Here is a 14,140-nt window from a genome sequence, read left to right on the forward strand (position 1 = left end):
ACGTGTCTACAGATGACCTTCATTGTATTTTTTGTATATACCTTGCTTGGTGTTTGGATTTGTTTATGCAAGGAATGAGCACTGCATCATCTATTGGGGATCTTTAACCATGCTTTATTTCTGAAGCAACTACATTAGCACACTGGGTTACATTAGTTTGCTTTTTATTCTAGCATCTAAAGCAAAAGAAAGTACATAAAGGATAGAGGATAAGGAATAACCATGACAAGAAACCAGGAAAATATATAATAACAGTAGTCCTTCAAAGACAATGAAAATAAAGTAACTAACTTAAATCTGAAGGTGATGCGTAAGTTCAAAAATCTTAATAAAATAAATTATAAGTCGACATAAAAGGATATAGCTTTACAAGTAATTTACAAATTATAGACAGTTTTAATTTAGAAACCTACTACAACACTATGTTAAAGGTTTATGCAGAAAATAAGCTGTTAAAGATTTTTCGAAGGCTGAAGGAGATGGGCTATGTCGGTAGAATGAAGCAATACGAAGCTTTGCTCCAGGCCTATGTGACTACCAAGACTCCAGTTTATGGCTTCAGGGATAGGATGAAAGCTGACAACATGTGCCTTAACAGGACTATGGCACTTTTATAAGATTGAAAAAGATAAACTAATGTATAAAAGTTTAGTAGTGGTTAGCTTAGGGGTTCAAATGACCTCAATAGCACTGATCCAACTGCTAAGTGCTCATATCAAACTGCTTCTCCACTCATTAGCCTTGAGTACTCCAACCGCTGGGATCCAATGACCGATGAGAGGAGCAGTATCGAGTCATCTCAAGAGGCTCCTCAGATCTATAGGTTTAACTTGGAGGAGATAGAATGTGCTACTCAGTACTTTTCGGAGGTGAATTTACTTAGCAAGAAAAGCAGCTTTGCGGCAACATACAAGGGGATACTACGCGATGGAACGGAGGTTGCAGTGAAGAGGATCAACAAGACTAGTTGCAAGTCAGAGGAAGCTGAGTTTCTCATGGGTTTGAAGGCATTGACATTGCTAAGGCATGAGAACCTAGTTGGATTAAGGGGCTTCTGTTATTCAAGAGCAAGAGGAGAGTGTTTCCTCATTTATGATTTTGTTGCAAATGGGAGTTTGTCGGAATATCTAGATGTCAAATGCGATGAGATTCACAAGGTCCTTGATTGGTCTGTAAGAGTTTGTATCATCAAAGGCATTGCTAAAGGTATTCTACTTGACCTATATGACTATTTATTTTCCTTCTCAGATAGCTATCATAATGAATATACTACTGTAACAACAACAGCAACAAACATTGATCATTTAAGATGGAATTTCATCTTGTCATTTAACTACATTTGCACTTTGCCTTGAGGAATCCTAATTTGTTTGATTCTTACATAGGTATGGAATATCTCCACAGCGACAAACCTAGCAAGCCCTCCTTGCTCCATCAAAACATGTCATCGACAAAAGTCCTCATTGACCGCCATTTCAACCCCCTACTCTCCAGTTCTGCCCTGCACAAACTATTAGCAGACGATGCCATTTTCTCCTCTCTCAAAACAAGTGCTGCCATGGGCTACTTAGCCCCCGAGTACTCTACCAATTAAAATAAATTATAGTGGCAAATACTCTACCTGAGCAGGCTATCCAAAGCAAACCTTGTGGATGCAATAAATTATAGTGGCAAATACTCTACCAATTAAAATAAAGTAATCCAAAGGATTAAGTCTATGTCCAGAAACAATTAAGGTAATTTGATGTGCCTATATTGAAATTAATTACTATACAGATACATATGTACTCTGAAGGGGGGATACACAGTGAATATAGCTCACCTTGCAATGCTTTAATCGGATGCAATCATATTTATCATCTCGAACCCATCTCACTGCTGGAGTGGTATTTCCTAAAGCACAGAATCGAGTGCCAACTGATTTGAACAGAAACTAAAATAATATTATGAGTAAAAACACTTACCCTCATCCTCCTCTAGTTTTGATTCCTCCACATGAAGCAACTCCTTGACCCTTGCTTGATTCTCTGCACTTCCCAATCCAGTATCTAAAATAAGCACATCGCATCCTCTGAAACAATGTGTAAATGTATGTCAGAAAGAAGCAGGGTGGAATTAGGCATCGAAAACTGAATTAAAAAAAAAACCCCTAGAGGGTGGAAATTAAATTACAAAAACCTGGAGGAAATGAACATACAAAAGAAATGCTAACCATAGGTACGGCTCCCTTCTTTTAACATAACCATATTAAATTTATATTCTAACCTAAACCATCCAATATCTAAATTCCCATTAGATCTTCAAGGTTACAATCTTCCATAATCACCTAACATGAAACCTAAATGTCACTGAAACCATTTCAGATTCAGGTTAATCTTTATTTACAACATTCAATTACCCAATATAACAACTCTTATCCTTGTTAACTAGTAACACATCATACCCTTAACCTCCAACACCAGAACAAACAAATTCTTATTGACTCTGCCGTGGATCCAGCTCAAAACACACAGGATTCATTAGGTAACATCTACTACAACTAATGATCGCACAAGGGTAAGGAACAAGAACTAAACCGTACCTCAATCCCCTACAAACAGAACATTACATAGTGCATCTTCACTAGCCAGATCAAGAAGAAAGAATAACAAGAAGTCATCAAAACAACCTGTTAACAACAACAACAGATCGACCTCATTACCTCTGCACCCTTCAATCACCGGAGACGATCACTGATACGAAGAAGAGATCGATCCAACAGAGCTGTGGTGGTCGGGACCAAAATATCAGTCTCTGCTTCCCAGAAAGAACCAGCTGAATCAACACTAGAAAGGATCAAGGTTCGAATTCACAACCAAAACCAAACCCTTACCTCCAAGATCGAAGTTAGGGCAACGACTTGTTCTTGCCGACGAACAGGGACAGAGATCGGGAAGGAACAATGGTTGTTACCTCCTCCAAACAATCGATGCTGGCTTGATCCAACGCCGATGCCCTTGGTTCCCTCCCGACAGCCGGCGAAATCCACCGATCGAGATCCGTCGCCGTTGTTCACCGAGATTAGAGAAGGGAGGAAGGGATCGGGGAGAAAGAAGGTTCGGCTGTAACTAACCTCTCTTCCTCTCAACGCTCCAAGGTCCGCTCTTCGCCGGCGCCACCGAGAGAAGAAGAAATCGCAGGTCTCGGTCGCATGAAGTCCGAAGTCGCGAGAAGCAGAGGAAGAACAGAGGAGAAAGTCGGGGGAAAAGAAAAGGCTTCGGCGCTTTATAGAGAGGTTAACCCCAAACCCCATCCTCAACCTTTAGCAATCAGACGATTAAGAAGAATGAAAAGAGGAAACGAGAGGTTTTGAAGATGACCGTGTACCCGGCAAGCGAAGAGGCCGAGAAGGAGAAAATGAAGCACGGAGAGCCTTTATGCCTGCAATTTTAGGGTTTTAACAGGCAGACATACTTCGTTATTCTTGTACTGCACTTGATCTCTTTGCTTCAGAAGAAGGAGACCCCTTTACACAAGATCAGAGATCTCGGTGTTGTTCTCTCTTCCTTCGGATTCCCTCATGTTGCCGACCAACCGTGCCATGGTGGTCGTGGGCGTCCTCTAGCTGTTCGGATCTTGTCGGCCCCTATCTTAACCGGGAAGAGCGAAGAGAGGAAGGAGGAGGAGGAAGAGAGGATCGAACGAGGAGGCAGAATGGAACTACGATTTTGCTTAGGATCGAAGCAGGTGGTTTTGATCCTAATCGGGAGAGGAAGGGCGTCGATCCAAGAAGGGGAAGAGATTCAAGAAGGGGAAGAGGGAGATGAGGCTGAGAAAGATGGTCGGAGGTTTAGGTTTAGGCTGAGAGAGATGGTCGGATGGTCGGATGTTTAGGTTTCGGTTTAGGTTATCGCGAGAGAGATGGTCGCGCGGAGGAAGGGGCGGGATAAAGTGTAAAATACCGGAAAATAGGCTAATATTAATAAGGGAATTTTCCAGAATTTTTGGAAATTTTTCGGGAATTTTTCGGAACTTGTATGGACGAGTTTACAGGGATAAAATTGGGCCCCAGGAAAGCCTGTTTGGGTTACTCCATTTAAGTGAGGAAATATTTATATTTCCTTTTCTTTTTATATTTTCTTTTTCTTATTCTTATTTCTTTCTTCTCCCCGTGACCTCACCCGCACCTTTCTTCTTCTCTCACGCCGAAGCTCTAACTACCTGCGGCAGTTCTTCTTCTCCTCTGCCGACGCCTCCTTCCTCTCGCGTCTCCTGATCGCTACAGCCGACACCGGCAGACGAGAGCCGCTATCCGAGCCCTAGCCTCTCCGATCTCCTCACGGCGCCACCTTTCCTCTGTGCCCTAGCCAGCCCGGCCGACCAGCGACTTCTCCTCCCTTCCTCTGGTCCGACGAGTTGCCACCGGCCTTCCTTTTTGCTCTAGCGCCGGCTGCCACCACCATTGTGCCTGCCGACACCGCCGTCTTCGACCCCAGCGCCGACCTCCTCCACTTGGCCGTGCTCTAGACTCCTCAGCATTAGCGCCGACTCTTCTTCTCCTTTTCCGAGTGGAGGTTGCTTCCACGTTGTGCTGTTCAGTGGGTTTAGGAATTAGGGTTGGCTATGGGTTGTTCTTGGGTCCGACAGCCACCTTCCAGCGGCTACTTTCCTCCGACAAAACATCCTTGTTGCGAATTGAGGTAAGATGAGTAAATTTATTTTCTTGAATTTAAGTTGTTATTGGAATAATATGGTTGAATCCCAAATCTGATCCGGGGTCTCCACTTTTGCCATTTCCTTTGATCAGAACAGTATACTGGAATCCTGAAGAGAAGTGGTTGCTGTGGGTTGTTTCTTGGTTCAGCAGTCGCAGTATGGACTGTGTATCAGTTGAGGAGGGTGAGAAGTGAGATCTTGATCTCTGAGTTACGATGATGAGTTGCCGATTGACTGCTATACTTTAAGGTGAGCATCTGTGCAGTGATAAATTTTTAAGTTAGTTAAGTGTGGATTATTGATGTAGGGTATTTGATTTAGAGGGCAACACCATTTACCTCGCTTCGGTCAGGTTTACTGGCAGCAAGAACGGCTGAGAAGTAAGGTAAGGTGTGGAGCATTTGATACATGCTATAGATCATTGTTTTGATTCGATTATTTTTAGATAGATGATCATGTGTAGATTAATTCTTGTATGCAGGATGATGGTCTTGTGATTAGGAATTTATTTAGCTATTTGTTTATACTTAGCTAAATTGTAGGATTTATCACAGGACCTAGACACGAGACGAGTATCTCGGCGTCGGATTTGGACTGATTGGACTTTTTCTATTGGAGGCGGGTACTTTTGACTTATGTCATTTGATATGCTTAGTAATTAAATTAACATGTTGTATTAATTGTGTTTCTTATCTGTTTTCGGTTAATCACTACCCAAATCTTACATGCTTGATTGATTGATTGGTTTTGCATCTCAGGTATATTTTACCTGTTTATACATGCTTACAGGGGTAGTGATATGTCATGCTTGACCATGTTCAGGACCTAGGTTTTATACCTTCTGTATACCTTTGGATTGTTTTGGATTCGTTGACCTTTGATGCATTTTTATATATATGTGGATTAGGTCAGGATATTCTTGTGGTTAGTGCCATGCACCATTTGCATGATTGCATGCTGTGCGATAGTCCGCTCCATTATTGTTGAGCACATCGCCAGTTACATGGATCTGCACACACCACCACTCATGGGTTAGTGGTCGATTCAGGCTGAGTGTGTTGCAGCAGGGACTCTGTTAGGCACCGTTGGTCCGCTCATGGGTAGTGTGACACAACGTGTTATCCGGCAGGGATTCCTCCTCGTCTTTGAGTACCGGGAGTTGAGAGCATTGCGCTCCCCCATCTATGATTTGGGGTAGGAGGATAGGTGTACTCCGATAGCATCCCGTCCACTCGGTCACTCATCAGGAGTAGTGACGACAGAGTGCACGGTTGTCACAACCCTACCCACTCGGCCTCACTATTGTGTGTGAGATGATCGATTGGCGTCAGGGGTGACCAGGACGCATCATTGGCATCATATGCATGATGCATTTATTGCTTGTGTTTGTGTTTGCTGCATTTATATGCTGCATATTGTTTGGATACCTATGTTTGACATGCATACAGGATTTCCTTATCCCTCGGACTGTTTGACCTTATACTCAGGACCTGGTTAGTACAGTATTCTCCTGTTTATTTCAGATGCATTCTTATCTTTCTTATCAGGAGACTGTACGCATGATTAGTGCTAGGTGTTGTTTCTTTACTTTGCATATCAACTGTACCTGCTGAGTGTTGGACTCACCCCGCCTCCATTGTTGTTATTTTCAGGTTGATGCTGTCAGGAGGGAGTTCCAGTCGCTAGTCCCCACTGCACGTAGTGCTACTCCGCTGCTGGTTTTTGAGTTGTTTCATTTTAGCTTTTCGCTATCAGACTTTATTTTAGTTTTGTTTTGGACTTACATATGGATATTGTATGGAATCTTTCCGTTGGATGGACTTTTAGTATGATTTGGATTTACTCTACTACATGCCTGCCTGGACGGCATAAGAGGTAAGAAAAATCGGATTTGGGCTTTACGAGTGTAGTTGAGTAGGGTTGATTTCGAGTCAGAGTATTACTATGTTGTTTATTTTATTAACTGCGTGGTTGTGACAGCCAGAGGCTGAATACATATATAAACTGCGTGGTGATTGATTTTATTTACTGTTATTATTCCAGCCGCCTGTGGCTGAGTATTTAGTGCTTGTAGAAAATTTTGATTGTCCGCCGTACAGGGGAGATGCTGCCGAAATTTTCTCGGACAGGGACTCTTCTGGGGGCGTGACAATTTAGTGGTATCAGAGCACAGGTATACGATCTTTTGTTTTCGTATTTTTGATGTTTTGGATAACCTGATACCAATTTATTTACTTGGTATCAGAGCGCCAAGTTTGGCGATACTTGTTGGATTTTTTTTTGTATTATGGATTTTTGGGATTTATCTGATACCAATTTATTTGGTATCAGAGCGGGTTATGATACCTGCTTTTGGTATTCTGGAGATTTATCGGATACCTGTTGTTGGTATTCTGGATATTTGGGTTAGCCAGGTTTGCGAGTCAAACTGGGCATTATCGGATTTTCGATATGGTTATGTTTCGAATTTCCGTTTCGGATTTATTTGGATTTTCGGCGATATGCTTGTTCGGAATTTTGAGGTCAAATTGGGGACTGGACAACGACGGAACATCTCCAGACGGCATACAGGTATGATGTTAATTTGATAATTATGACATGTATTAGCACTTTATCTTTAGTACTTGTCTGGTTGTTGTAACACATATTATATGTGATGGGATAGCCATTGAGCATGATTGATCTAATAGAGATCAAGGATTATAGTCTCTGGTGATTTTTCAGATCATACCATCAGTAGTTTTGGCTTCTGTTACTACTAGTAGGAGATTGAGGCATATACCAGCCTCTGCTATTGTTAGCTGGGTAGTGGATGATACCCATATATTCCTGTGGACTTAGCCAGGAGAGTTTTATACTCATATCTTTTGGATATTAGGGTACCAGGTACGATGGAAATTGGTCATTGGGGGTTACCATGTTTGATCATTGTTGAGAATGGTTTGAGGTTGAGGGATATTGTGAGATAAGATATTATGATATGTTGATTTCTAATGATTTATGAGAGTAAATGTTATGTGGTTGTCTGATGATCAATTACTAGATATTTGTTTTGATGATTTATATTTGGGTTGTCATTGATGGTGACATAGTGAGTGTCATTTATGATATTCACAGGTTTGATGATTATGATTGGTGATCAGATTATAAATTGGGTGTTGGAGAGTTTTACGGTTGAATGTACCTATGAGATTTTAATAAATCTGGTTGGTTATGGATAGTTAACAGGATGAAAAAAAAAATGATATATGCTTCCTCTGATATGGGACTATGTGGAAAAATAATGATTGATATTTTGAATGCTAACTTGCCCTCATGTGGAGTGGAGATTTATTCATCTGATATAGTGTGGGCTGATGTTTTTGAGGATGAAGATGAGAGTGTCTTGATGTTCTTAAATTCTGACTTTTCTTTTGGGTCGTACACATTTATACATATGATATTATGTGGTTGGATATACCTTAGTTGCTTGTGGAGGATTAAGGTATTTTTGATTAGTTAGTAGATGAATGATTTAGTTTTGTTGGTTGATCAGTAGAGGATTGCCATACTCTATTTTTAGAGGTTCGAACCTTTAGGTTATTTGTGCTTAGTTATGTATCTAGAGCACATTTGAGTACATGTTTTGTACTGACGTGAAAATGACTGATTTAGCCATATATCATTATCGGCTTGGATAGGTTATAAAGGATCGATGTATCCTATTCCATGAAGATTTTGACCGTGGATTGTATATACCTGGTGGGATAACTTAGAGGGTGCTTTGGGATATGTGACCCCGCTGATGTAAGGAAGTGTAGAGCTAATTGCTTAACACTTATGAGATACAATAGTTACTAGTGTATACTGGGAGAGTACATTTGGATTTATGATGATAAAATTTTCCCTATTAGATATAGTCTTGGTGGTGTATGACATTGACTGGCAATGTTATACCACGGTGTGTATATTTTTCTTGTCCGGTACCAGTTCCTTTGAACCTAGAGCAGAGTTGTTACTGGATGATTAGGCTGCTTTATTTTGGGTTTCCTTTGATTGATGTATTCATGCTTGATACATATGCATGAATTTTGTTTAGATATACCGGTAACCCATGAGTGTTGGTAGCATAAGGTTGGTCTCTTTGATTGAGCTGGTATGCTGATTTTACATGTATATCATGATTGTTTTGGGTTGTAGGAGTCCTGTGGTAGACTGTCCATTTGCAAGTAGTATATGTATCCATGTTCTGATATGGTTTGAAGGTTCCTTGTGGATCATAGATATGTAGTTGGGTGTATGTATCTGGAGGTATTATTGAAGATATCTTGTTGAATGAATCCGAGATGTAGTATAAGTACATCGGTGGTGTTTTGATGGAGGTATTTTGTCGATTTAATCTGAGTTGTGATATGTACATATGTGTTTGGTGTGGTATCTGAGGTATCATTTTTGATTATGTTTGATATGTGAGTGCACCTGGTTTAGTATGCTTTATTGAAAGTATATGTTGGTTATACTCTTGGCATAGGTGTATATATGCCATGTGAGGTTGTTTGAGGTGTATTGTCGATTATACCTATATTGATTTTGCACACGTATTCGGTATGTATTGTTAGAGGTATCATACTGAATATACTTGAGTTGTATGTTTGGTGTATAATGATTGGAGGATTTTGTTGATCATACATATGTTGTGTTAGCATGTGTGCTAGGTGTATACATTGGTAGCAGTATAATGATTATACTTATACTGAATGCAGAATGTGGAGTGACTGCATTATGTCATTTGTTGAATTAACCCATCAACTAATTTTCCTATCAGTGGATGATCCACTAGGATGCTGATAGAGTTGATGATGGATTTGATTAGTTACTAGGTTGTTATATCCTAGGCTAACCACAGCGAATTGTGGTAGAAAGATCTTGTACAGTCTCTAGCTGGATAGTTAGGTGCCTTGGGGTACTTAGGTATTATTTGTGGTGGAGCGTTGCTCCCACATATCACGGATTGCTGGTAGCGGAGCATTGCTCCTATATTTATTACAGATACATATTTCAGATTATTTGTGGTGGAGTGTTGCTCCCACATATTGAGGATTTCTTGTGGTAGAGCATTGCTCCCACATATGTGGTGTTTCCTGTGATGAGCGTTGCTCTCACCTTGGAGGATTTATTCTTTGGTGATTTATGTTATTGATGATCAGATTTTTTTTGATTTATTATTGGAGATCTTATGGATAGGAATGTCTGTGATACGGACATTATGTGTATTGGTTTTTGCCATATAGGCTTACAGTAGCTTAGATGTTTTCAGGGACTCGATGATCCTAGTATGTCGAGGATGTTTGGATAGGTGTCCATTATCTTTGTGGACGATGTTGTGATCTATTACGGATTCGAGGTGAGTCACGTACACTACCTTTGCATAGATCTAGTGATGATTCGACGAGAACATCTATATGTGCTTATCAGTAGTGCTGGTTTGGATTGTCTTTTGTTATGATGTTTGGGACACACGGTCACCAGTAGGAGTGTACCGTGGTTCCACAGGAGATAGAGGTTGTTACTGTTTGGAGCAGCCGAAATCAGTGTAGAAGATCCGCAGTCTTTTGTGACTCGCAGGATATTACAGACCTTTCGTCGAGGGTTTCTTTCGCATAGCTATGCTACTTTCACGCGTGACCAAGAAAGGCGTGAAGTTTACTTGGACTGAGGATTGTAAGATCAGCTTCTAGGAGCTGAAGCGGAGACTAGGGTCGGCTTTGATTTTTGGTTTTTTTTTTACCTTCGGAAGAGGACGAATTTGTCCTCTACACCGACGCGTCTCTACAGGGTATGGGTGCTGTTCTGAGGTAGCACGGTAGAGCGTTCTTATATGCTTCTCGATAGTTGAGGGAGCCTAAGAAGAAAATACTCAGTTCATGATCTGGAGTTGGCCGCTATTATTTTTGCCTGGCGGCAGTACCTGTATGATATTACATTGAGATTCTCACTGACCATCGGAGTCTCAAATATCTGTTCACTCAGAAGGAACTTAATCTTCGACCGAGGACATAGATGGAGTTCCTGAAGGATTATGATTGTACCATTAGCTATCACCGGGGAAAAGCTAATGTAGTTGCCAGTCCACTTAGCCAGAAGTCCAGAGGGACTTTAGCTTGTCACCGAGTTGTGGTCACAGACTTGATTCAGGGTTTCTCCGAGTTAGACATTGAGGAGCAGAGACAGACAGAGAAGGGTATTCTTGTTACGATGGTTGCTCAGTCGTTGATCAGGAAGAGAATCCGAGAGACCCAGTTGTTGAGACCTCATGGAGCTCAACGTGAGGCAAAGTGGTCCATATTATTAGCAGAGGATGTCAGAGGCATAAGACTGCTAGAAGTGTTATGCTGACCGGAGTCGGAGACCCTTAGAGTTCTCCATTTGCGACCAGGTGTTTCTGCGAGGTTGACCCACGAAAGGGGTGAAGAGATTGGCCTCAGAGGTAAGCTAGCTTCGCGATACATGGGACCTTTCCAGATCTCGGAAAGGATTGGAGCAGTAGTTTATCGGTTGGCACTATTGCCGTCCTTGGCAGGCGTTCACGCCGTATTCCACGTATTTACGCTGAGTAGATACGTACCCGATCTGATACATGTGTTGATAGATAATCTCAGTTTCCTTCAGCCTGACGTCACCTATGAGGAGGTTCCGGTATGGATTTTAGACCGGAAAGAGCGTCAGTTGCGGAACAAGACTATCCAACTGGTTAAAGTTGGATGGCAGCACCATTCGGGTGAGGAGGCTACTTGGAAGCTCAAGGATACTATCCGAGCTCGATACCCCCATCATTTCCCTTGAGATATGTGATTTAATTTACCATTCAGCATTCATACGCTGTACCTGTTGTTAGTGTTTGCTAATGGTAGATAACAAAATTTGGGGACCAAATTTTTATTAGTGGGGGAGAATGTAAAATACCGGAAAAATAGGCTAATATTAATAAGGGAATTTTTCAGAATTTTTGGAATTTTTTTCGGGAATTTTTCGGAACTTGTATGGACGAGTTTACGGGGATAAAATTGGGCCCCAGGAAAGCCTGTTTGGGTTACTCCATTTAAGTGAGGAAATATTTATATTTCCTTTTCTTTTTATATTTCCTTTTTCTTATTCTTATTTCTTTCTTCTCCCCGTGACCTCACCCGCACCTTTCTTCTTCTCTCACGCCGAAGCTCTAACTGCCTGCGGCAGTTCTTCTTCTCCTCTGCCGACGCCTCCTTCCTCTCGCGTCTCCTGATCGCTACAGCCGACGCCGGCAGACGAGAGCCGCTATCCGAGCCCTAGCCTCTCCGATCTCCTCACGGCGCCACCTTTCCTCTGTGCCCTAGCCAGCCCGGCCGACCAGCGACTTCTCCTCCCTTCCTCTGGTCCGACGAGTTGCCACCGGCCTTCCTTTTTGCTCTAGCGCCGGCTGCCACCACCATTGTGCCTGCCGACACCGCCGTCTTCGACCCCAGCGCCGACCTCCTCCACTTGGCCGTGCTCTAGACTCCTCAGCATTAGCGCCGACTCTTCTTCTCCTTTTCCGAGTGGAGGTTGCTTCCACGTTGTGCTGTTCAGTGGGTTTAGGAATTAGGGTTGGCTATGGGTTGTTCTTGGGTCCGACAGCCACCTTCCAGCGGCTACTTTCCTCCGACAGCAACGTCCTTGTTGCGAATTGAGGTAAGATGAGTAAATTTATTTTCTTGAATTTAAGTTGTTATTGGAATAATATAGTTGAATCCCAAATCTGATCCGGGGTCTCCACTTTTGCCATTTCCTTTGATCAGAACAGTATACTGGAATCCTGAAGAGAAGTGGTTGCTGTGGGTTGTTTCTTGGTTCAGCAGTCGCAGTATGGACTGTGTATCAGTTGAGGAGGGTGAGAAGTGAGATCTTGATCTCTGAGTTACGATGGTGAGTTGCCGATTGACTGCTATACTTTAAGGTGAGCATCTGTGCAGTGATAAATTTTTAAGTTAGTTAAGTGTGGATTATTGATGTAGGGTATTTGATTTAGAGGGCAACACCATTTACCTCGCTTCGGTCAGGTTTACTGGCAGCAAGAATGGCTGAGAAGTAAGGTAAGGTGTGGAGCATTTGATACATGCTATAGATCATTGTTTTGATTCGATTATTTTTAGATAGATGATCATGTGTAGATTAATTTTTGTATGCAGGATGATGGTCTTGTGATTAGGAATTTATTTAGCTATTTGTTTATACTTAGCTAAATTGTAGGATTTATCACAGGACCTAGACACGAGACGAGTATCTCGGCGTCGGATTTGGACTGATTGGACTTTTTCTATTGGAGGCGGGTACTTTTGACTTATGTCATTTGATATGCTTAGTAATTAAATTAACATGTTGCATTAATTGTGTTTCTTATCTGTTTCGGTTAATCACTACCCAGATCTTACATGCTTGATTGATTGATTGGTTTTGCATCTCAGGTATATTTTTACCTGTTTATACATGCTTATAGAGGTAGTGATATACCATGCTTGACCATGTTCAGGACTTAGGTTTTATACCTTCTGTATACCTTTGGATTGTTTTGGATTCGTTGACCTATGATGCATTGTTCTATATATATGGATTAGGTCAGGATGTTTATATGGTTATTGCCATGCATCATTTGCATGATTGCATGCTGTGCGATAGACCGCTCCATTATTGTTGAGCACATCGCCAGTTACATGGATCTGCACACACCACCACTCATGGGTTAGTGGTCGATTCAGGCTGAGTGTGTTGCAGCAGGGACTCTGTTAGGCACCGTTGGTCCGCTCATGGGTAGTGTGACACAACGTGTTATCCGGCAGGGATTCCTCCTCGTCTTTGAGTACCGGGAGTTGAGAGCATTGCGCTCCCCCATCTATGATTTGGGGTAGGAGGATAGGTGTACTCCGATAGCATCCCGTCCACTCGGTCACTCATCAGGAGTAGTGACGACAGAGTGCACGGTTGTCACAGCCCTACCCACTCGGCCTCACTATTGTGTGTGAGATGATCGACTGGCGTCAGGGGTGACCAGGACGCATCATTGGCATCATATGCATGATGCATTTATTGCTTGTGTTTGTGTTTGCTGCATTTATATGCTGCATATTGTTTGGATACCTATGTTTGACATGCATACAGGATTTCCTTATCCCTCGGACTGTTTTGACCTTATACTCAGGATCTGGTTAGTACAGTATTCTCCTGTTTATTTCAGATGCATTCTTATCTTTCTTATCAGGAGACTGTACGCATGATTAGTGCTAGGTGTTGTTTCTTTACTTTGCATATCAACTGTACCTGCTGAGTGTTGGACTCACCCCGCCTCCATTGTTGTTATTTTCAGGTTGATGCTGTCAGGAGGGAGTTCCAGTCGCTAGTCCCCACTGCACGTAGTGCTACTCCGCTGCTGGTTTTTGAGTTGTTTCATTTTAGCTTT

General features: G+C 42.0%; 1 protein-coding gene across 1 annotated transcript; it reads left to right on the forward strand.

Annotated features, from left to right (window-relative positions):
* Positions 1-422: 422 nt before the first annotated feature.
* LOC121972409 (probable serine/threonine-protein kinase At1g01540) lies at positions 423-1,696 on the forward strand. The gene is made up of 3 exons (XM_042524080.1): positions 423-586; positions 689-1,206; positions 1,386-1,696. Exons 1-3 carry the CDS (start codon positions 423-425, stop codon positions 1,592-1,594), a joined length of 891 nt encoding a protein of 296 aa, XP_042380014.1. The 3' UTR covers positions 1,595-1,696.
* Positions 1,697-14,140: the final 12,444 nt, after the last annotated feature.

Source organism: Zingiber officinale, chromosome 4A, assembly GCF_018446385.1.
Source record: "Zingiber officinale cultivar Zhangliang chromosome 4A, Zo_v1.1, whole genome shotgun sequence".
NCBI classification, from domain to species: Eukaryota; Viridiplantae; Streptophyta; class Magnoliopsida; order Zingiberales; family Zingiberaceae; genus Zingiber; species Zingiber officinale.